The following is a 22,587-nucleotide window of genomic DNA, read 5'->3' as shown; positions in this document are numbered from 1 at the left end:
TTAATTAGCTAAAAATAAAACAATTATTACAGTTAATTGGCATTAATTAGGTTTTGCACATTTATCTTCCTGTGCCTTATTCTATAACCCTGCGCATCTAAATCCCCTAGTGCACAACTCAAAAGGAGGTATGGCCAGCGGCATGCTAGGGGCATTCCCAAAATTTGTATGCGGAGTTATAGAATCCCACCATTCTCATGCCAAGAGTTGGGCCCCGGCATTTACACCAGGTTTCTGCTGGCATTGGGCACAGGAATGAGTTCTAAGTGCTATTTTATAAAGAGCGCTCAACTCAGTGTGCTCTTCATAGAATAGCACTTTGCACCGATTTACTGAATTTCGGGCCTTAGCGTGCTCAGTGAAGGACTTTGAGCGGAACGTGGGCAGTTGCAATTTTCGCATGTAATTTATATTTTCCAAGCAGATGCAGGACTGCGCATTTCTCATGCGTGGGTGTCGTCACTGATGGAGCCCAGCATGGGAAGCACTACCCCAGCAACTTTTCCAGAAGTGTTTGAGTAGGCTCACTGCTCATACACACTTGTTCCTGCCTGACATTGTCTTGCAGGACCTCATCATTCTAAATTTTTCCACAGAGTGGATCAGACCCTTTTTCCATATCATGGTTGCCTGAGCATCTAGTTTTGCGATTTTCTTTTTCAGTCAGTAAGTCCTGGTACAGGATATTCTTTCATGTGTTCCCCAACAGCAGAGGAACCATAAGTCCCAAACTGTGTTGCAGCCAAAACCTGGGATATAGCTTCAGTCCCTGTATCCATTCCAGATAACCTTCCTGTAGGAGGGATGCAGAGTTTCATAAAACCACAGACAGGTGAGTTCTCAAGATTTTCCAGATAGAATACCATCTGCAATTAGTGGGTCAGCCTCCAAATTGTCCACAGAGAACATCAAGATTAAGCTCACAGCATCAGGAAATACGTATGAAGGAACTCTCTTCCCTATTTACATGCTTGGGCCTTGTCAACCGTGAGAAAGAGGACAGGAATTTTATTCCAAGTATTTCCTAATCACAAAGAAGGGAAGATTCCGTCCAATCCCTAGACCCGAGGACCCTGAACAAACATCTCTCCAAAGAAAAGTTCAGGATGATTTCCTTAGGCTCCTTCAAATCACTTTTTCAAAAAGGGGACTGTCTGTGTTCTCTGGATCTTAAGGATGTTTATACCCATGTAGGGATACATCCATGTCACAGGAAGTATCTGAGATTTGTCATAGGGAAACACCAGTACCACATTCTGTAATTGGCCTTACATCAATCTCTCGAGTGTTCACAAATGTTTAATTGTCATCGCAGCATATCTATGGGGGGGGGGGGGGGGGTGTGCATGTGTTTTCTCTATTTGGACAATTGGCTGGTAAATTACACCCAGGAAGGAGTGGAAAAATCAGTTTGCTCAATCATTTGGGTGCTGGAGTTGCTAGGGTTTGCCATAAATTATCTCGTCACATCTAAACTAAAAACAAACAATTGAGATTCATTGGAGCCTTGTTAGACACAACTCAAGCAACTGCCTTTCTTCCACAGCAAAGGATCACCAACTTGGTTTATCTTGTGGAGAAAATTCAGTAGGCAGGAACCACAAGTATTATCACAATAAAATAATTGAGATAAAAGTTCTTTATTAAAATACCTGACGTGACCATGTTTCGCCCTCAGGCTGCATCAGGGTAGTCCATCACAAACCAAAATCAAACATAAGGCATCAATAAATAAAGAATACATGACATTTAAAAATTTAAATAGTAAATGAACCACAGATTATATTTATATAAAGTCCATATTCCTGAAGCTCATTGATAATCATTCCTGTATATTATATAAGTAACTTTAATATCACTTTATTAATGGGAAAAATTTTCAAACTGACAGTGTTCTCTATAATCTTCTTAGTAATATGGTGTTTTGTTTTGTGTTTATTTAAAAGCATTGCATCTCAATAAAGTTGTGAATTACTAGTAATTTTCAGAAGATACTTTAAGAAAACAGTTTGAGGATTTCTAGGCTTATTGCAGCACTATGAATTTATTAACGTTTTATTTCTGTTTTATCTGCTGTAGATGAGGCAAGGGGCTTTCTTGGTGAACACAGCTCGAGGTGGATTGGTAGATGAAAAGGCACTTGCACAAGCCTTGAAAGAAGGAAGGATACGAGGGGCGGCTCTTGATGTCCATGAGTCAGAGCCATTTAGGTATATACACATATATATTATTTAGAATTGTGTCTTCAAATGATTATGTACTTTCACGCTAATCTTTTCACCTGCAAAAAAGTTAAAATTTGCATATTCAAATTAAATCACAGGTGGTGGAACTAATTCCTGACTAGCTGATGTTTTGTTACTGCATTAATTTGAATATTCTTTTCTATTACAGTATGGCATCTATAGACAATTCTAAAGGAATACAAACAAAGGGTTGTAATCTATAATTATCTTGCCTCCTAGAATGCTATTATAAAATCTATGCTATTATAAAATCTTTTTCAAACGCTAATTACAAAGCCACATTAGCGATTCCTGTGCATCAACTGAGAGAAAGATCATTCACTTCCTATGGGCTGCTTCTTCTTTACAGTGTGGAAATCACTAGGACGGCTCTGTAAAAGTAGCCCTTAATTATCCATCTTTCAAAAAAATTGTATGTATTTTTAAATAGGTGCACTAAAGCTAAAAAAAAATTGACCAAACATATTACCCTTAAAAATTATGCCTACTTTGATTTTATGAAAGCTGAGCTCATTTAGGGGTCCTTTTTCTAAGGTGCGCTGAAAAATGGGCTGCGCTAGCATAGGCGCATGTTTTGGGCGCTCACAGATCCATTTTTCAGCGCGCCTGTAAAACAGCAAAATAATTGGTTTGCGTCCATTTGGGTCTGAGACCTTACCACCAGCCGTTGAGTGGTAAGGTCTCTCGTGGTAATCGCCAGTGCGCATCAAGTTGGAGTTACTGCCCGATTTTTGCCGCACGCCAGAAAATAAAATATATTTTCTGGCGTGCGTAGCGGACACGGCGTCAAAAATGAAATTACCGCACGGTCCAGACGGTAGCCAGGCGGTAACTGCAAATTGACACGCATAGGCGCCCATGCGGCTTAGTAAAAGGGCCCCTTAAACAGCCCATGCCCTACCACTGCTGAGGTGCACAGTGGGCTATATTTCATCCTTTTTCAAATGTTATAGATCATTACAAACCTTGAATTATCTTTTTATTTCTGACATAGCTTGATAGGAATCTTAGATCCTACTTCTAGTACAAATTTTTCAAAGGTCAGAATATTCGAATTCACAGGCCCTTGGGGCATCCAAGTTGAGTGAAAAGATAGTGTTAATGTTAGGGATGTATTTTTCCTATTTGCAACAAAAAAAAAGCACTAATAATCTCAAATGACCAAAAAGTTTCAATAAAACTTGTAAACAAAAAAGTCATATTGTTGATTGGTATAAAAAATAGTCCTTCTTATAGCGGAGAAGTCTCTGTAGAAGTCAGGGGCGTAGTTAGGTGGGGGCATGGGCCCCCACAGATTTAGCAAAACACACAGTGGATCCAAAAAAAAGGTCCTCTCACAATGAGTGTCTTCCTGAACAAGGTCTTTATTAACAGTAGCAGAATTGACCCGACACGTGACGTGTTTCGGCCGTGAGGCCTGCGTCAGGGGTCTATAAAATAATATACATAGAAATGCATAAAAATACAAATATAATGAAAAACATAAATAAAAACATGAACATACAAATAAACTTTTTTATACATGTTTAAACCATTAAAACATCAGAATGAAAAATGAAAAGTATGTATAATAAAAATGAGAGGAATATGAATATATAAATTTAAATCAATGAGGAAATAAACTTATCCACAGATTTAAATTTATATATTCATATTCCTCTCATTTTTATTATACATACTTTTCATTTTTCATTCTGATGTTTTAATGGTTTAAACATGTATAAAAAAGTTTATTTGTATGTTCATGTTTTTATTTATGTTTTTAATTATATTTGTATTTTTATGCATTTCTATGTATATTATTTTATAGACCCCTGACGCAGGCCTCACGGCCGAAACACGTCACGTGTCGGGTCAATTCTGCTACTGTTAATAAAGACCTTGTTCAGGAAGACACTCATTGTGAGAGGACCTTTTTTTTGGATCCACTGTGTGTTTTGCCTTTCGTTGGTTTTCCTGTGGAGAGCTCACCTTCTGTGGGTGTTTGTTCCCCCACAGATTTAGCCTGGGCCCCCTCTACTTTTTAGCCCCCCCCTGCCACCAACCCTCCCCTGCCACTTTCGATCCCCCCGCCGCCACCAGGTACCTTTGCTAGTGGGGGTCCCCAACCCCTGCCAGGAGAATTCTTTGGCGCCGGTCTCCGGCGCCTTCGCTGATCTGTTTCTGTCAGTCCTGACTCCAGACATCCTGCATGCACGTCCTGTATGTAGCCCCGTGCAGGACGTGCATGCAGGATGTCAGGAGTCAGGACTTGACAGAAACAGATCAGCGAAGGTGCTGGAGACCGGCGCTGAAGAAGACTTCAGCTGGCGGGGGTTAGGGACCCTCACCAGCAAAGGTAGGTACCTGTCAGCGGCGGGAGGGAGGTCGAAAGTGTTTGGGGGGGGTCAGCAGCTGTGGGAGGTGGGATAAACTGTGCCTCCCCACCTCGGGCTCTGGACCCCCCTCCCGCCGAGGTCTGGCTACGCTCCTGGTAGAAGTTTATGATCATTTGGATAATTTAACTGCTACAGTTTTGCTAGTTGACAGGTGGCATTGTTCCATGGGTTGGAACCATCGACCCCAATGTCATTTGTAAGAGGTTTGTTTTATTTTGCTTTCTGAACATCCATCTAACTTCAGCCATTCTTACCATTATGATGTTAAAAGTACTAGGTTGTTCCCATGCTGAAAATGATCAAAAATTGCTGCCTACAGCACAATAGATCTGGAGTACAAGTGCAGTACTGGGCAGGTGACTGGTTTTGCTGTAAAAATAATGAAGGCAATATTTCAATGACATGGCCAGCATTGGGTGTTAAATATATAGATGGTAATTCTCTTAAGTGGGCACCAGCTCATAGGCGCCCTGATGATGTGGCACGAGAAGTGTCTATTCTATAACAGTTTCTGGGCCCCCCAGATTCCTTTATAGAATTCAGTGTAACCCAGCTTGGCGCACTCTACATTTAGGCACCCACTTAGATTTGGCATAACTGAGGCCCCAGTGCTCAAAACTCCAGCGCTGTTCCGAATAGCGCCGAAAAAATACCTCTGGAACAGCGTGGAAAAACAGCGTCCTACTGCTCAACGCTAATGAGATGCAAATATAGGCACACTCATAGCATTGAGCATTAGGGATTTTGGCTGGAGGATTGTAGTTGGCATAGAAGAGTTCCGCATTACGCTCGGCTTCTGTGCGCATGCGCCTGGTAAAACCTGAACGTGAAGTACACATTTGTTTCTGTTTTCTGCAGCCTAAATATAAGCATTTTTATTTTTTTTTCAGCTTGGACACTTATATTTAGACACAGAAACAGACATCAGTGTGTGCTTTCATTGGGCATTTTATATATTCTCCGAGGACAAGCAGGCTGCTTGTTCTCACTGATGGGTGACGTCCACGGCAGCCCCTCCAATCGGAAACTTCACTAGCAAAGTCCTTTGCTAGCCCTCGCGCGCCCGCGCGCACCGCGCATGCGCGGCCGTCTTCCCGCCCGAAACCGGCTCGAGCCGGCCAGTCTTCTTTTGTCCGCACTCGGTACGGTCGTGTTTTCGCCGTGTCGAGCCCCGGAAAGTCGACCTCGCGCGTCCAATTTGTTTTGAACGTGTTTTTTTCCTTCGGGAAAGCTTTGTCCTAGTCGGGAAGTGCTCCGGAAACCCCCCGCCGGGTTTCGTGTAAATCCTCCCCGTACTTCCAGCTTTTTTGCCCCGGTAAGTTTTCTTTCGTCGTCGGGGTAGGCCTCTTTTCGGCCTCGGTCGAGATTTTTTCTCCCTCTAAATTTGGTGCTTCAAATTTCGCCATTTCGGCTTTTGATTTCGCCGGCGTGATTTTTCCGCCCATGACATCGAAGCCTTCCAGCGGCTTCAAGAAGTGCACCCAGTGCGCCCGGGTTATCTCGCTCACTGATCGACACTCGTCGTGTCTTCAGTGTCTGGGGGCCGAGCACCGCCCTCAGAACTGCAGTCTGTGTTCCCTGCTTCAAAGGCGGACTCAGGTAGCGAGACTAGCCCAGTGGAACGTGTTGTTCTCGGGCTCTTCGTCGGCATCGGCACCGGGATCTTCGAGTGCATCGACGTCGTCAGCGTCCAGACCATCTTCCTCGGCCGCCCCTGCATCGAGTGCATCGAGGCATCGGGCCTCTGCATCGGCGCCGAGACATCGGATAGCTGCATCGACGTCGGTGGTACCAGGACCTCGTCTGCTGATGTCGTCGGACGGTGGTGCATCGGGTGGAGTGCAGGTGAGGGCTGTCCATTCCCCTGCTGGTGGCGGTGAGCCCTCGGGTGGGTCTCCGCCTACCCTGAGGGCTCCTGCGGTACAGCCCCCCCGAGATCGACCTTCTTCAGTCTCGGCCCCGAGGAAGCGACGGATGGATTCGACGTCCTCCTCGTCGGTGCCGGGGAGCTCCGGTGACATGCTTCGGAAGAAATCGAAGAAGCATCGACACCGGTCTCCTCCCCGTGTCGGCACCGAGAGCTCTGGGTCGCCGAGGGATTCGGCACCCAGCAGGCATCGGCACCGAGAGGACCGCTCACCCTCTGTTCAGGAGGTGTCGATGCGCTCCGCTCTGGACAGCCCGGAACAGCCTCCACGCCCGGAACAGGTACTGACGTCGACGCCTGCATCGACCTCTCAGCCTTTCTCTGCAGCCGCTCTAAACGAGAGCCTCCGGGCCGTTCTCCCAGAGATTCTGGGAGAGCTGTTGCGCCCTACCCCTCCGGTACCGGCGGTGCTTGCGCCACCGGTACCGTCGAGCGTGGCGCCGGCTGGCCCATCGCCCAGGTTGAGGTCCCCGACGTCGGTACCGCGTTCCGGTACCGACCGCGGCCACCTCCCAGGAAGGCTCCCCGACTACGTCGGCGGAGGGAGCTTCGCCGATGCGGGCGAGGGAGTCTACCTCTCGACGCCCCCATCGTGGACGGGGTTCCACGGAGTCGAGCAGGGCGAGGTTGCAGACACAGGTCCGTGAACTTGTGTCTGACACCGAGGGTGAGGCCTCGTGGGAGGAAGAGGAAGATCCCAGATATTTCTCTGACGAGGAGTCTGAGGGTCTTCCGTCTGATCCCACTCCCTCTCCTGAGAGACAGCTTTCTCCTCCCGAGAGTCTGTCTTTTGCCTCCTTTGTCCGGGAGATGTCTACGGCCATCCCCTTCCCGGTGGTTGTGGAGGACGAGCCCAGGGCTGAAATGTTTGAGCTCCTGGACTATCCTTCTCCACCTAAGGAAGCGTCCACTGTTCCCTTGCACCATGTCCTGAAGAAGACATTGCTTGCGAACTGGACCAAGCCATTAACTAATCCCCACATTCCCAAGAAGATCGAGTCCCAGTACCGGATCCATGGGGACCCAGAGCTGATGCGCACTCAGTTGCCTCATGACTCTGGAGTTGTGGATTTGGCCCTAAAGAAGGCTAAGAGTTCTAGGGAACATGCTTCGGCGCCCCCGGGCAAGGACGCTAGAACCTTAGACTCCTTTGGGAGGAAGGCCTACCATTCCTCTATGCTCGTGTCCAAGATCCAGTCTTACCAGCTCTACACGAGCATACACATGCGGAATAATGTGCGGCAGTTGGCGGGCTTGGTTGATGCTCTTCCCCCTGAGCAAGCCAAGCCTTTTCAGGAGGTGGTCAGGCAGCTGAAGGCGTGCAGAAAATTCCTGGCCAGAGGAGTTTATGACACTTTTGATGTTGCGTCCAGGGCCGCTGCTCAAGGTGTGGTGATGCGCAGGCTCTCATGGCTGCGTGCCGCCGACCTGGAGAATAGAATCCAGCAGCGGATTACGGACTTGCCTTGCCGTGCGGATAACATTTTTGGCGAAAAAGTCGAGCAGGTGGTAGAGTCTCTCCACCAGCGGGACACCGCATTCGACAAGTTCGCCCGCCGGCAGCCTTCAGCTTCTACCTCTACAGGTAGACGATTTTTCGGGGGAAGGAAGACTGTTCCCTATACTTCTGGCAAGCGTAGGTACAATCCTCCTTCCCGACAGCCTGCGGCCCAGGCTAAGCCCCAGCGCGCTCGCTCTCGTCAGCAGCGTGCGAATCAGCAAGGCCCCGCGGCTCCCCAGCAAAAGCAAGGGGCGAGCTTTTGACTGGCTCCAGCAGAGCATAGCCGACATCCAAGTGTCAGTGCCGGGCGACCTGCCTGTCGGAGGGAGGTTGAAAGCTTTTCACCAAAGGTGGCCTCTCATAACCTCCGATCAGTGGGTTCTCCAAATAGTCCGGCAAGGATACACCCTCAATTTGGCCTCTCAACCTCCAAATTGTCCACCGGGAGCTCAGTCCTACAGCTTCCAGCACAAGCAGGTACTTGCAGAGGAACTCTCCGCCCTTCTCAGCGCCAATGCGGTCGAGCCCGTGCCATCCGGGCAAGAAGGGCTGGGGTTCTATTCCAGGTACTTCCTTGTGGAAAAGAAAACAGGGGGGATGCGTCCCATCCTAGACCTAAGGGCCCTGAACAAATATCTCGTAAAAGAAAAGTTCAGGATGCTTTCCCTGGGCACCCTTCTCCCCATGATTCAGCAAAACGATTGGCTATGCTCTCTGGACTTGAAGGATGCCTACACACACATCCCGATACTGCCAGCTCACAGACAGTATCTGCGATTTCAGCTGGGCGCACGCCACTTCCAGTACTGTGTGCTACCCTTTGGGCTCGCCTCTGCGCCCAGGGTGTTCACAAAGTGCCTAGCTGTGGTAGCAGCGGCGCTTCGCAGGCTGGGAGTGCACGTGTTCCCATATCTCGACGATTGGCTGGTGAAGAACACATCCGAGGCAGGAGCCCTGCAGTCCATGCAGATGACTATTCGCCTCCTGGAGCTACTGGGGTTTGTGATAAATTACCCAAAGTCCCATCTTCTCCCAGTGCAGAAACTCGAATTCATCGGAGCCCTGCTGGATTCTCGGACGGCTCGCGCCTATCTCCCAGAGGCGAGGGCCAACAACTTGTTGTCCCTCGTCTCGCGGGTGCGAGCGTCCCAGCAGATCACAGCTCGGCAGATGTTGAGATTGCTGGGCCACATGGCTTCCACAGTTCATGTGACTCCCATGGCCCGCCTTCACATGAGATCTGCTCAATGGACCCTAGCCTCCCAGTGGTATCAGGCCGCCGGGGGTCTAGAGGACGTGATCCACCTGTCCACGAGTTTTCTCGAATCCCTGTATTGGTGGACGATTTGCTCCAATTTGACTCTGGGACGTCCCTTCCAAATTCCTCAGCCTCAAAAAGTGCTGACCACGGATGCGTCTCTCCTGGGATGGGGAGCTCATGTCGATGGGCTTCACACCCAAGGAAGGTGGTCCCTCCAAGAAAGCGATCTACAGATCAATCTTCTGGAGTTGCGAGCGATCTGGAACGCTCTGAAGGCTTTCAGAGATCGGCTGTCCCATCAAATTATCCAAATTCAGACAGACAATCAGGTTGCCATGTACTATGTCAACAAGCAGGGGGGCACCGGATCTCGCCCCCTGTGTCAGGAAGCCGTCAGCATGTGGCTCTGGGCTCGCCGTCAAGGCATGGTGCTCCAAGCCACATATCTGGCAGGCGTAAACAACAGTCTGGCCGACAGGTTGAGCAGGATTATGCAACCTCACGAGTGGTCGCTCAATTCCCGTGTGGTGCGACAGATCTTCCAGGCGTGGGGCACCCCCCTGGTGGATCTCTTCGCATCTCAAGTGAACCACAAGGTCCCTCAGTTCTGTTCCAGGCTTCAGGCCCACGGCAGACTGGCGTCGGATGCCTTCCTCCTGGATTGGGGGGAAGGTCTGCTGTATGCTTATCCTCCCATTCCTCTGGTGGGGAAGACTTTGTTGAAACTCAAGCAAGACCGAGGCACCATGATTCTGATTGCTCCCTTTTGGCCGCGTCAGATCTGGTTCCCTCTTCTTCTGGAGTTATCCTCCGAAGAACCGTGGAGATTGGAGTGTTTTCCGACCCTCATCACGCAGGACGAAGGGGCTCTTCTGCATCCCAACCTCCAGTCCCTGGCTCTCACGGCCTGGATGTTGAGGGCGTAGACTTTGCCTCTTTGGGTCTGCCAGAGGGTGTCTCCCGCATCTTGCTTGCTTCCAGGAAAGACTCCACTAAGAGAAGTTACTTCTTTCATTGGAGGAGGTTTGCCGTCTGGTGTGACAGCAAGGCCCTAGATCCTCGCTCTTGTCCTACACAGACCCTGCTTGAATACCTTCTCCACTTGTCTGAGTCTGGTCTGAAGACCAACTCCGTAAGGGTTCACCTTAGTGCAATCAGTGCATACCATTACCAAGTGGAAGGTAAGCCGATCTCAGGACAGCCTTTAGTTGTTTGCTTCATGAGAGGTTTGCTTTTGTCAAAGCCCCCTGTCAAGCCTCCTACAGTGTCATGGGATCTCAATGTCGTTCTCACCCAGCTGATGAAACCTCCTTTCGAGCCACTGAATTCCTGCCATCCGAAGTACTTGACCTGGAAGGTCATTTTCTTGGTGGCAGTTACCTCGGCTCGTAGAGTCAGTGAGCTTCAGGCCCTGGTAGCCCAGGCCCCTTACACCAAATTTCATCACAACAGAGTAGTCCTCCGCACTCACCCTAAGTTTCTGCCAAAGGTTGTGTCGGAGTTCCATCTGAACCAGTCAATTGTCTTGCCAACATTCTTTCCCCGTCCTCATTCCTGCCCTGCTGAACGTCAGCTGCACACATTGGACTGCAAGAGAGCATTGGCCTTCTATCTGGAGCGGACACAGCCCCACAGACAGTCCGCCCAATTGTTTGTTTCTTTTGATCCCAACAAGAGGGGAGTGGCTGTAGGGAAACGCACCATATCCAATTGGCTAGCAGATTGCATTTCCTTCACTTACGCCCAGGCTGGGCTGGCTCTTGAGGGTCATGTCACGGCTCATAATGTTAGAGCCATGGCAGCGTCGGTAGCCCACTTGAAGTCAGCCACCATGGAGGAAATTTGCAAAGCTGCGACGTGGTCATCTGTCCACACATTCACATCTCATTACTGCCTGCAGCAGGATACCCGACGTGACAGTCGGTTCGGGCAGTCAGTTCTTCAGAACCTGTTTGGGCTTTAGGATCCAACTCCACCCCCCGAGGGCCCTGTTTGTTCTGTTCCAGGCTACACTCTCAGTTAGTTGGTAAATTTTTTAGGTCAATCTCAGTTATGTCCTCGCCGTTGCGAGGCCCAATTGACCAATGTTGTTGTTTTGAGTGAGCCTGGGGGCTAGGGATACCCCATCAGTGAGAACAAGCAGCCTGCTTGTCCTCGGAGAAAGCGAATGCTACATACCTGTAGAAGGTATTCTCCGAGGACAGCAGGCTGATTGTTCTCACAAACCCGCCCGCCTCCCCTTTGGAGTTGTGTCTTCCCTTGAAGTGTATTGTCTTGCTACATACTGGACTGGCCGGCTCGAGCCGGTTTCGGGCGGGAAGACGGCCGCGCATGCGCGGTGCGCGCGGGCGCGCGAGGGCTAGCAAAGGACTTTGCTAGTGAAGTTTCCGATTGGAGGGGCTGCCGTGGACGTCACCCATCAGTGAGAACAATCAGCCTGCTGTCCTCGGAGAATACCTTCTACAGGTATGTAGCATTCGCTTTATACTAGTAAAAAAGGCCCATTGCTTACACAAATGAAACGGGCACTAGCAAGGTTTTCCTCGGAGTGTGTATGTTTGAGAGAGAGTGTATGTGAGAGTGACTGTGTGTGAGAGAGACAGTGAGTCTGTGTGCGAGTGTGTCTGTGAGAGAGAGAGTGTGTGTGTGAGAATGAGAGTGTGTGCAAGTGCGTATGTGAGACACAGTGTGAGAGAGAGAGAGTGTGTTTCACACAGATACAGTGTGTGCGAGAGAGCGGGTGTGTTTGTGAGACAGACTCTCTGTGAGACTGAGTGTATGAGACCAAGAGAGTGTGTGAGTGACTGTGTGACACATAGAGAGTGAATGTGAAACAGTGTGAGACATAGTCTGTGAGGGACGGTGTGTGAGAGAGAGAAAGACATTGACTGTGAGAGAGAGAGAGAGAGAGAGAGTGTGTGTGACAGAGATACCTCCCCCCCCTCTCTGGTGTCAGGCCCCCCTCCCTCCCTCCCTCTCTCTGATGTCAGGCCCCCCCCCCCCCTCTCTGGTGTCTGAGCCTTACTGTGCAGGACGCTGAACTCTGGCTGTGCTTCAAGGAACTGACCAATCCTATTTAATAGAATGCACCTCCAACATTCTGAAGCCGAGAAACCTTGTGTGGTTGCTCACTTCTGCTTGTGACGAACCCGGAAGTACGTGATGTCAATTCAGGAGATGGATACAGAGAGCAGGAATGCCTCAGCCATGCAGTCAGCTTCAGAATGTTGGAGGTGCGTTTTATTATATAGGATATATGTGTATATATATACATACATATATATAATTTTTTTTCTTAGCATGGACACTTTAAATTTAGATGCAGCAAACAGACACCAGTGTGTGAGATTTGCTGTTTCTTACAACCAGCGCTTAAGGGCTTGCATGGGCTTCCTTCTGCTTCCAAATGCAATCTGCTTCCAGATTTTGCAGAAAGAATCATGAGAAAATTGTGGGAAATCCTCTCTTCCAACATCCTAACGCTTGCACTGACCTGGCTTTATTTTTTGCAGCAGTAAGGCAGTTTCTGAGCATGGGGGAGGAATACAAAATGATCTCGTTAACATGAGCTTGACTACATTAGCATGCTATCTGCACTACGGCCTGGCACATTCATTGCTTGCTGCGCTAGACCCCTCTGAACATTTTGCGCAGATAAATGCGGAAACTAGTACAGCGCTAATGGCCTCTAACACCCATGTTTATTTTTGAGCATTGGGGTCTGAGTGCACTGAGATGTGGCAAGGATGTATGTATCTTATAGTATTCTGTAAGCTGCTTGCGTAACTGAGAGATGCCCATGTCTCACCCTTGCTGCACCCACGTATATACCCTGTTTGCATTTGTGCACTATAGCACTTATGTGTGCCCTTATAGAACAGTGCTTAGGACTCTTAGGCGCATAAATGCTACTTTTGAGTGCACAAAGGGCCACCTAACCGCAAGTGGCTAGTTATGTACGATCGCCATTATAATTTGCATGTTAAAGTTATAGATATTCGCAGCAGCACTATCTGTATGATGGCTGACTTACTTTAAATGGATAGTTGCATCTGCGATATATGTGTTGCCACCTGGCTGGATAAATTGTATATACACAGGTAAATTTGCCGTTTTGCACACACCCTAACTTCACCCTTCCAACCGCACCTCTTCTTTAGCCACTTAGCTTTGACCATTGCATTGGAAATTTTTTCATTAAGGACTTTTGCACTTGATACCCATACCACTAGGATAAATACTTGCGAATATTGGTACTAGAGTGGTTCTGGCTTAACTAAATATTTGTTTATAGCAAATGTTAAATTTAACAAGGCACTATGAGGATTGGTAAAATCAGAGTGAGAAATGTTCGCTGAGGGGATTTTGGTAACCTATGGTTCCAGTTGTGTACAGAGTTGTTTTTTTTTTTTTGCATGTTTTAGCTTGGTCATGTTTTTCATTATTTTGATAGACTATTGGAGCCTTGGTGCATTCCACTGCAAAGGCTAGCATCTGTTTACTGTGATAGAGTATAAGTGCAATACAAGTTGCAAAACGGTTTCATCAGCACTGCCACACCACCAAGGAAGATGAAACTAAGTAAAAAAAGGAAAACCTTTGGGGCCCTTTTACTAAGCTGTGCTTAGTACATCCTTACGCAGGCCTTTTCACGTGCTAAGCCTATTTCTAGTGCAGTTGTCAAAAAGGGCTTTTTTTTCCTGTTTGTTTCATTTATGGCCACCTTTTTTTTTTTTTTTTTTTAAATGAGGATTTATTTACCGCCTTTTTTAAGGAATTTACTCAAGGTGGTGTACAGAAGAATAAATCAAACATGAGCAATTGGTAATTACAGCAGTAAAAATATTCAAATAACAATACAAAGTATGGCATAGTATACTACTTACAATGTCAACACAATACGTAATAGAACATTTTAATTGACAGTGTAGGGTAGAAGCAAAGATGGAACATATACATAGGTAAGAGAGTAAGAGGAGTTAGAAAATAAGGTGTACATGAGGTCATAGAGATTATGTTTGCATTAGTATGCAGCTATTTAAAAAATTACTGCAGGAGCACTTACCACCACCCAGGGGTGTAGCCAGACTTCGACAGGAGGGGGGGTCCAGAACCCTAGGTGAGGGGGCACATTTTAACCCCCCCGGTGCCGCCGACCCCCCCCCCTGCCATTGCTGACCCTGCCGCCGCCACCACCACCAACTTTGACTCCCCCCCCCCCCAGCTGACGACCCGCCGTCACCTACCTTTGCTGGCGGGGGACCCCAACCCCCGCCAGCCAAGGTCCTCTTCTTCTTTTGTTCTGTTTCTGAGTCTGACGTCCTGCACGTACAATGGGCAGAACGTCAGACTCAGAAACAGAACGAAGGAAGAAGAGGACCTCGGCTGGTGGGGGTTGGGGTCCCCCGCCAGCAAATGTAGGCGACGGCGGGTTCAAGGTGGGAGGGGGGTAGAGAGCATCGACGGCAGGGGGGTCAAGGGCCAAATCTACGGGGGCCCAGGCCCCTGTGGCCCCACGTAGCTACGCCCCCTGCCTCCACCTATCTAGAAGGTACTGAGGGCTCCCATGTTATGGACATGGTAATCAGTTAGTGAATCCACGCCCATCCTCCGCACCTGATACCCCCCCCCCCCCAAAAAAAAAAAAAAAAAGAATACATACCATGTACTTAGGGTGCACAGATGGCAAAACTAACATGGTATGCTTTAGTGCATCCTGCAATAGGCCATTTTTGTTGTTTTTAGGTACACATTAGCACCTGACACAGCTTAGTGAAAGGGCCCATCTATAAATTATATAACAGTTTCATTCTGCAGCTGATTTAGCAAAGTTTATTAGTGGCACAATAGGTATCATGCAGAAGCTCGTAGCTGATATACCCTCCCAGTTGGTTTGCAAGCAAGAATGGGGTGATAATCCTGATAACTGCACTCCCTTATCCCCCGCTGCCCTCCCATGAAGATGGGTTTCAGTGAATTGTATTGTGTTGACATAACAGTGGTTTGGGGGGATTTTAAAAATAAATACCAACGTGATTGGACAGAAATTCTGTGCTTATCATTACAAGTGGTCTCAACACATCTGTATTGGATGAGCCCAAGGAAAAGATACTGTCGCTATTTTTCTTCTTTTTCTTTACAGTCCGGTTGGAGGGGGGGGGGGGTTAAACTTTCTTTGTAGCAGATCCCAAATTGCTGGACATTGCTTCACAGATCATCCTCCTGTCCCAACCTTTCCAGAGGCAGCACAGCAGCTCTTGGGTTAATATTCAGAAGCACATATTCATTTAAGTTTAGAACTACAGTTAGCAGTAAATGGATAACTAATCTGCTTATTTATGCAGCTGCTGTGTGTTACTTTTTTTTTTCCTGAGCCCTGCTAGACCAGTCCATGCAGTCAAGCCATACAGTCAAGGGTTCTTGGTCTGACAAATTCAGAAAGCTATCAAAGAGTATGTTGTAGTCCACTCTAAAGGTAGTCATTTTCTTGATGTATGGAATTCTCATTCCTGGGTTAGTGACCTTGAACTTATCATTTTGATAGTGCCAGGTTTGACTCTGGGAGTGAATTGGAACCAATAACATCAATTCCTACCATATCAGTGCAACAATGGCGACACACAATCAAAATACCAAAACATTAAACAATTTAACAATTGTGGAGAAAAACGACTAGTGAAAAAGAAGCTGGTATCTTCAACCAATGCTGTATATTAAGTCAGCTCCTAGTAATCATAGGTAAAAAAAAAAACGCCACACATAAATTGTTCAACATATCAAAATGCAATAGCATGTCATGAAAGGTTACATTAAAAAATTTTGCCATCCAAAGAGCATATCCAGTCCAAGCACAAATAGTCCAAGCACAGGTACACGGTATATATCTAATTAATCATTTTAAAAAATAACTATCTGCTTCAAAAATTGTCTAATGTTGTTTGAAGAATACTGATAACTTCACTGCCACACTAACTATAGGGGTTCCCTGTTTCGCAATCCTTGTTGCTTCAGTGTAGACTGGAGGCTACAATAGCGGAGAAACAAAATGAATTCTTTGCTTTGGTCATTATGGAAGAAGATGTAAGAGATCTACCTGTACCAGAAATGGTTTTCAAGGGTGATGATGTGGCGGAACTGAAAGAAATCGCGGTGAACCTGGAAAATGTACTGAGCCAAATCAACAAGTTAAAGAGTAGTAAATCACCTGGACCAGATGGCATGCTTCCAAAAGTACTGAAATAACTCAAACATGAAATTGCTGATCTTATATTAGTAATCTAACCTGTCGTCAAAATCATCTGTAGTACCTGAAAATTGGAGGGATTTTTAAAAAGGATTCCAGGGGTGATCCAGGAAATTACAGACCTGTAAGCCTGATGTAAGTGCCGGGTATAATAGTGGAAACTATTATAAAGAATAAAATTATGGAACACATAAATAAACATGGTTTAATGGGACAGAATCAGCATGATTTCAGCCAAGGGAAGTCTTACCTAACCAATTTGCTTCATTTCTTTGAAGGCGTGAATAAACATGTGGATAAAGGTGAGCTAGTTGATGTATACGTAGTGTATCTAGATTTTCAGAAAGCTTTTGACAAAGTTCCTTATGAGAGAGCCCTGAGAAAATGAAAGAGTCATAGGATAGGAGGCAATATTCTGTTGTGGATTAGGAATTGGTTATTGGACAGAAAACATAGGGTAGGATTAAATGGCCATTTGTCTCAATGGAGGAGGGTGAATAGTGGAGTGCCACAGGGATCTGTTCCGGGACCGGTTCTATTTAACATATTTACAAATGATCTGGAAATAGGAACAAGTGAGATGGTTAAATTTGCAGATAACACAAAACTATTCAAGATTGTTAAAACACGTGCGGACTGTGAAAAATTGCAGGGAAGACCTTAGGAAATTGGAAGACTGGGCATCCATATGGCAGATGAAATTTAATGTGGACTAATGCAAAGTGATGCAGGTTGGGAAGAATATTTGAAATCATAGTTACCTGATGCTAGGGTTCCCCTTGGGGGTTAGCATCCAAGAAAAAGATCTAGGTGTCATTGTAGACAATAGCTGTCCAGTATGCGGTGGTGGCAGCGGCGGCAGCAGGCAAAAAAGCAAACAGGATACTAGGAATTATTAGGAAAGGGATGTTAAATAAGACTGAGAATAATTCCTCTGTATCGCTTCATGTTGCGACCTCACCTTGAGAATTGCTTTCAGTTCTCGCCGTGGTATCTCAAAAAAGATATAGCGGAATAAGAAAAGGTTCAAAGAAGAGCAACCAAAATGATAAGGGGATGGAACTTGTGAAGAAAGGCTAAAGAGGTTAGGGCTGTTCAACTTGGAAAAGAGACGTCTGAGGGGAGATTTGATTGAGGTCTACAAAATCCTGAGTGTTGTAGAATGAGTAGAAATAAATCTATTTTTTTTTTTTTACTCTTTCAAGACGACTAGGAAACACTCAATGAAGTTATATGGAAATACTTTTAAAACAAATAGGAGGAAATATTGTTTCACTCAGTGAATAATTAAGCTCTGGAACTCTTTGCCGGAGGATGTGGTAATGGTGGTTAGCGTATCTGGTTTAAAAAAAAGAAGTTTGGACAAGTTCCTGGAGGAAAGGTCCATAGTCTGCTGTTGAAATAGACTTGGGGAAGCCACTGCTTGCCCTGGGATTGGTAGCTTGGCATGTTTCTACTATCTGGGTTTGTGCCAGGTATTAGTGATCTGGATTGGCAACTGATGCAAACAGTGTGGCTATTCTTACGTTCCTATGCTCACAATCCTCATTCTATCAGCGACATACAAAATGACTGAGTAGAACTTCTGCAGCTTACTCTTCTGTGGTGGAGGTATAGGGTGGAGGGCTTCTCTTTTATCCTCTGGGCCCAGAGCTTTAATATAGCATTTAGCTTTAATATAGCACGCTGAGGAGCCGAAGGCAGCATTAGCCCATTATAGGGGAGTGAAGTCGGCACGGAGCTGTTTTTCTGTGGCTCCATCTGCTAGCAGTGGGACATAACTCAGTAGTCTGACAGGATGCAATGAAAGTAAGTTAACAGGTAAGTCCAAATTTCCCCATATATGTAGAAAAACCTAGTAGGTTTTTCTGCGCTCTGAGAGAGCTGTCCATCTTAATGTCATTGAATATCATCACCCACTTGTTTGCCTGATTTATCCTTACAGGTGAACAGCAGCTGCTGCAGCTTATCCTGATCTGTGGGCCACCCTCCCCCATCTTTTTTAACCACACTTAACACTGTAAGGAAATTAAGAAGGGAGAGCACAATTAGTGTGAGTGGTTCCAGTCAGTACAGCCTGACCTGAAACATGGACCTTTATTAACACAAACAATTCTACTTGGAAATAGATTTATTTTTAAAGGCTATGCCTCAGGTTATGTCACTGAAATGCGTCAATCTATACAAATGAAAGTGGGTACAATAGATTCAGGACTAAAAGAGCAGGCCATGCTGACAGTTTCTGACATGAATAAGAATTGGAGCTTTGGTAGCTGAGAGGGACCTTAAACAGTATATCATATTTAGGATATACTTTAGTGTAGTCCTGCGAAGTGCACTACTGGAAGAAGGGCAGACTAAAGAGTCTGTTCCTGAAGGAGTTGGATTGATATCAGGAATAACAGGAGCAGCTTTGAATTTACTTGGGGCTCTTCAGCTTGGAAAAAAAAAAAGCTGAGGGGAGATATGATAGAGGTCTATAAAATAATGAGTGGAGTGAAGTGTCTGTTTATGCTTTCCAAAAATACTAGGACTAGGGGGCATGAGATGAAGCTACAAAGTAGTACATTTAAAACGAATCGGAGAAAATGTTTCTTCACTCAACGTGTAATTCAGCTCTGGAATTCTTTGCCAGAAAATGTGGTAAAGGCGGTTAGCTTAGCAGAGTTTAAAAAAGGTTTGGACGGCTTCCTAAAGGAAAAGTCCATAGACCCATTATTAAATTGGACTTGGGGAAAACATTTATGGGATAAGCAGCATAAAATGTTTTGTACTTTTTGAGGATCTTGTCAGGTATTTGTGACCTGGATTGGCCACTGTTGGAAACCGGATGCTGGGCTTGATGGACCTTTGGTCTGTCCCAGTATGAAATACTTATGTAGGATTCTTAATTTATTATCGTGTTAAGTAGATATACTACAGTGGAGCACTGCAACCTGTGACTTTACATTGTAATTGACTGCTGAAAGCTAGCATAGCAGACTGTAGTGTGAGTTTTGTGTTGGGCATCAAATGACACCAGTGTTACTTTTCCTACCTTCTTCATGCCTAGTCCCAAAGGCAATTACAGAATTGAAAGTTACCAAAACTTAGGACAGAGATATGAAATGTGGTTGCAAATCAGTAGATAATACAATTTTCAGAGTCTAGAATGCTATTAGAGCGCCCCTCCCCCTAAATTTCATGTACATTATTCCTTTGATGAATAATTTATAGGTAAAGATCATCACTCTAGGTCAGAACCCCAGTCTCCCATGATCCTGCAGCTGCAGTACTTATGATGGAATCAGCCCATTGCCCACAGAATTGCAGGAGACTACTGAGTATACATGTCCTTCCTTCCCACCCACAGCTACCACCACCTACTGATCCTTCTTTCTCTCTTCCTCTGTGAGTAGATACTGAAGGGTAATCTAAGGAAATACTTTTTTTATGGAAAAGATGGTGGACGCATGGAATGATACATGCAGTGTATAACAAGCATGTGGGATCTCTTAGGGAGAGGAATAGATAGTAGATGGTATGGCTAGGAAGACTTACTAGGCCATATGAACTTATCTGTCGTCATATTTCTCCGTTTCTCCCCCTCCTTCCATTCTGCCTCTATGTCCAACATCTCTCCCCCTCTTTCCTTCCTCCCTCTCTTCTTCTCTGCCCTTGGATCTAGCATCTCTCCCCCTCCCTCCCATTGTTCAGCATCTCTCTTCTCTCCCCTGTGTTGTCCAGCATCTTTGCCTCCCTCTGCCCCTGAGTATATCTGTTTCTTTCATAGCTCTCCCTTCCTTTCACCTCTGGGCCAACATTTCTCCCTCTCTGTTACCTCCCTTCCACCCCTGGATCCATCTCTCTTCTCACCTACCCTCCACCCCGAGTTCAACATTTCTCTCTCCACACTCCTCCCCATCTGTGATCGGGTATCAGCTCCTCTCCCACTGTTTACACCAGTGTATCCAGTCCTGGATCTGTACACTTAAAAGAGATGACTACCTATTTAACCATCAAATAATTCACAACAGACTTATAATGATAAATTTAACCAAAAATGAGCCCCAATTTGAATAACCCCAGGTCTCATCAACAAAAAATATTATTTTTTGGACTCGCTGTGTTCTGTTGGGTAAGCAATCATTGCTGAATCCTCATCCTTTGTCTCTCTCCCCTCAAGGGTTTTTAGGGAGTGCAAGTAGTCCACATTTCTCCGAGGACAAGCAGGCTGCTTGTTCTCACGACTGGGTGACGTCCGCGGCAGCCCCCACCAACCGGAAAAGGCTTCGCGGGACGGTCGGCACGCAGGGCACGCCCACCGCGCATGCGCGGCCGTCTTCCCGCCCGTGCGCGACCGCTCCCGCCAGTTCCTTTTTTTCCGCGTCTGGAGAGAGTTGTGCTTTGCCGCTCTCTCTGTTTTCAGCCGCCGGATTTTCGATCGCGTTTACGCGGATCGTTGCTTTTTCTCTTCGTTTTTGTTACCGCCGGTTTCTTTTTCAAAAAAAAAAAAAAAAAAACCTGAGCGTGTGGAGCACGCGCTCCCTTTTTTCCCTCGTTTCCAGCGGGGACGCCGCGTTGCGGCCTAGTGGCCGCACGGTCGTTTTCTTTTTTCGAGGTGTGATTTCAGCCACCATTGACGACTTTGACTTCGCCGACGCGATTTTTCCGTCGATGTCCTCGAAGGTCCCGAGTGGATTTAAAAAGTGTGGTCGCTGCGGCCGGCCGATCTCGCAGACCGACACCCACGCTTGGTGCCTCCAGTGCCTCGGGCCGGAGCACAATATCAAGTCGTGTTCCCTGTGTCTCGGTCTCCGGAAACGGACTCAGGTTGCGAGGCAAGTTCTGCGGGACCGTCTTTTGGAACTTGTGCCGGCCCCTCGACGTCTACCTCGACGGCATCGGTATTGACGCCCGGTCCTTCGGTACCGGTATCGATGCCCGAGACATCGGCACCGATGGCATCGACCCCAGGAGAACAGGTCCCGTCGGCCCGCCGGTCCGCCGGCGAGGGTAGAGGTGAGCGGCCACGTGGGCAGTCGGCCCCGGTCACTCCCTCAGCCCGTGGCCCACGGGACCGAACCCTGTCTGACCCGGCTCCTCGGGACCGAGGGGGATCGTCCTCCTCCATACCTCCCGGCGCCGGTGACGCGCATCGAAAGAAAAACAAGAAGCGTCGTCACCGGTCGCCCTCGGTGCATCCGGACATCGGAGAGGAGGCGACGCCGAAGCGTCATCGTCGAGAGGAGAGGTCCCCGTCGGTTGTGGAGGTACCGACGCGTCAGGGTTCCGGCACCTCGGTGCCGTCTCCTGGCCCCCATCAGCTTCTGGCACCGACACCCTTACCGGCCCCACCGCCTTTCCCGGCAGCGGGCCTGGACGAGTGCCTCAGAGCCATCCTTCCGGGGATCTTGGAAGGGCTGATGCGCCAGGCTGTGCCGGCGCCGGGGGTGCTTGCGCCCTCGGCGCCGATGTCTGTGGCGCCGGCGAGCTCTAGCCTGGCGCCGGGGCCGTCGACACCGCCGCCGCTTGCGGCGCCGGTCTCGACCGCCACGCAGGTGGAGTCCCCGTCGACGTCGATGGAGGGAGCTCCGTCCCCGCCGGCGCGGGAGTCCACCGCTCGACGACACCGAGACCTCGGTGCCTCGACGTCGAGCCGGGCCCGGTTCAGGACTCAGCTCCACGAGCTTATGTCCGATACCGAGGATGAGGCCTCGTGGGGGGAAGAAGAGGACCCTAGATATTTCTCCTCAGAGGAGTCTACGGGCCTTCCCTCGGACCCCACGCCTTCACCGGAGAGGAAGCTCTCACCTCCTGAGAGTCTCTCCTTTGCCTCCTTTGTGCGGGATATGTCTATTAGCATTCCCTTTCCCGTGGTCTCTGTGGAAGAGCCGAGGGCCGAGATGCTCGAGGTCCTCGACTATCCATCACCACCTAGAGAGTCCTCCACGGTACCGCTGCACAATGTCCTCAAGGAGACACTGCTTCGGAACTGGGTGCGACCGTTAACTAACCCCACCATTCCCAAGAAAGCAGAGTCCCAGTACAG

The 22,587-nt window shown here is 47.6% G+C and overlaps 1 protein-coding gene across 11 annotated transcripts in view; it reads left to right on the top strand.

Moving 5' to 3' along the window:
* The window catches only part of CTBP1 (C-terminal binding protein 1), a 259,594-nt gene that overhangs the window by 181,145 nt on the left and 55,862 nt on the right, over positions 1-22,587 (top strand). For all 11 annotated transcript variants that reach the window (XM_030191080.1, XM_030191079.1, XM_030191077.1 and 8 more), the window contains one exon: positions 2,080-2,210. In XM_030191080.1, coding sequence (XP_030046940.1) covers positions 2,080-2,210 — 131 coding nt within the window. The remainder of the gene's footprint in view (positions 1-2,079; positions 2,211-22,587) is intronic.

The sequence above is a fragment of the Microcaecilia unicolor genome, chromosome 2 (genome assembly GCF_901765095.1).
Source record: "Microcaecilia unicolor chromosome 2, aMicUni1.1, whole genome shotgun sequence".
In the NCBI taxonomy this organism is placed as follows: Eukaryota; Metazoa; Chordata; class Amphibia; order Gymnophiona; family Siphonopidae; genus Microcaecilia; species Microcaecilia unicolor.
This window is presented reverse-complemented; position numbering and strand designations above follow the sequence as displayed.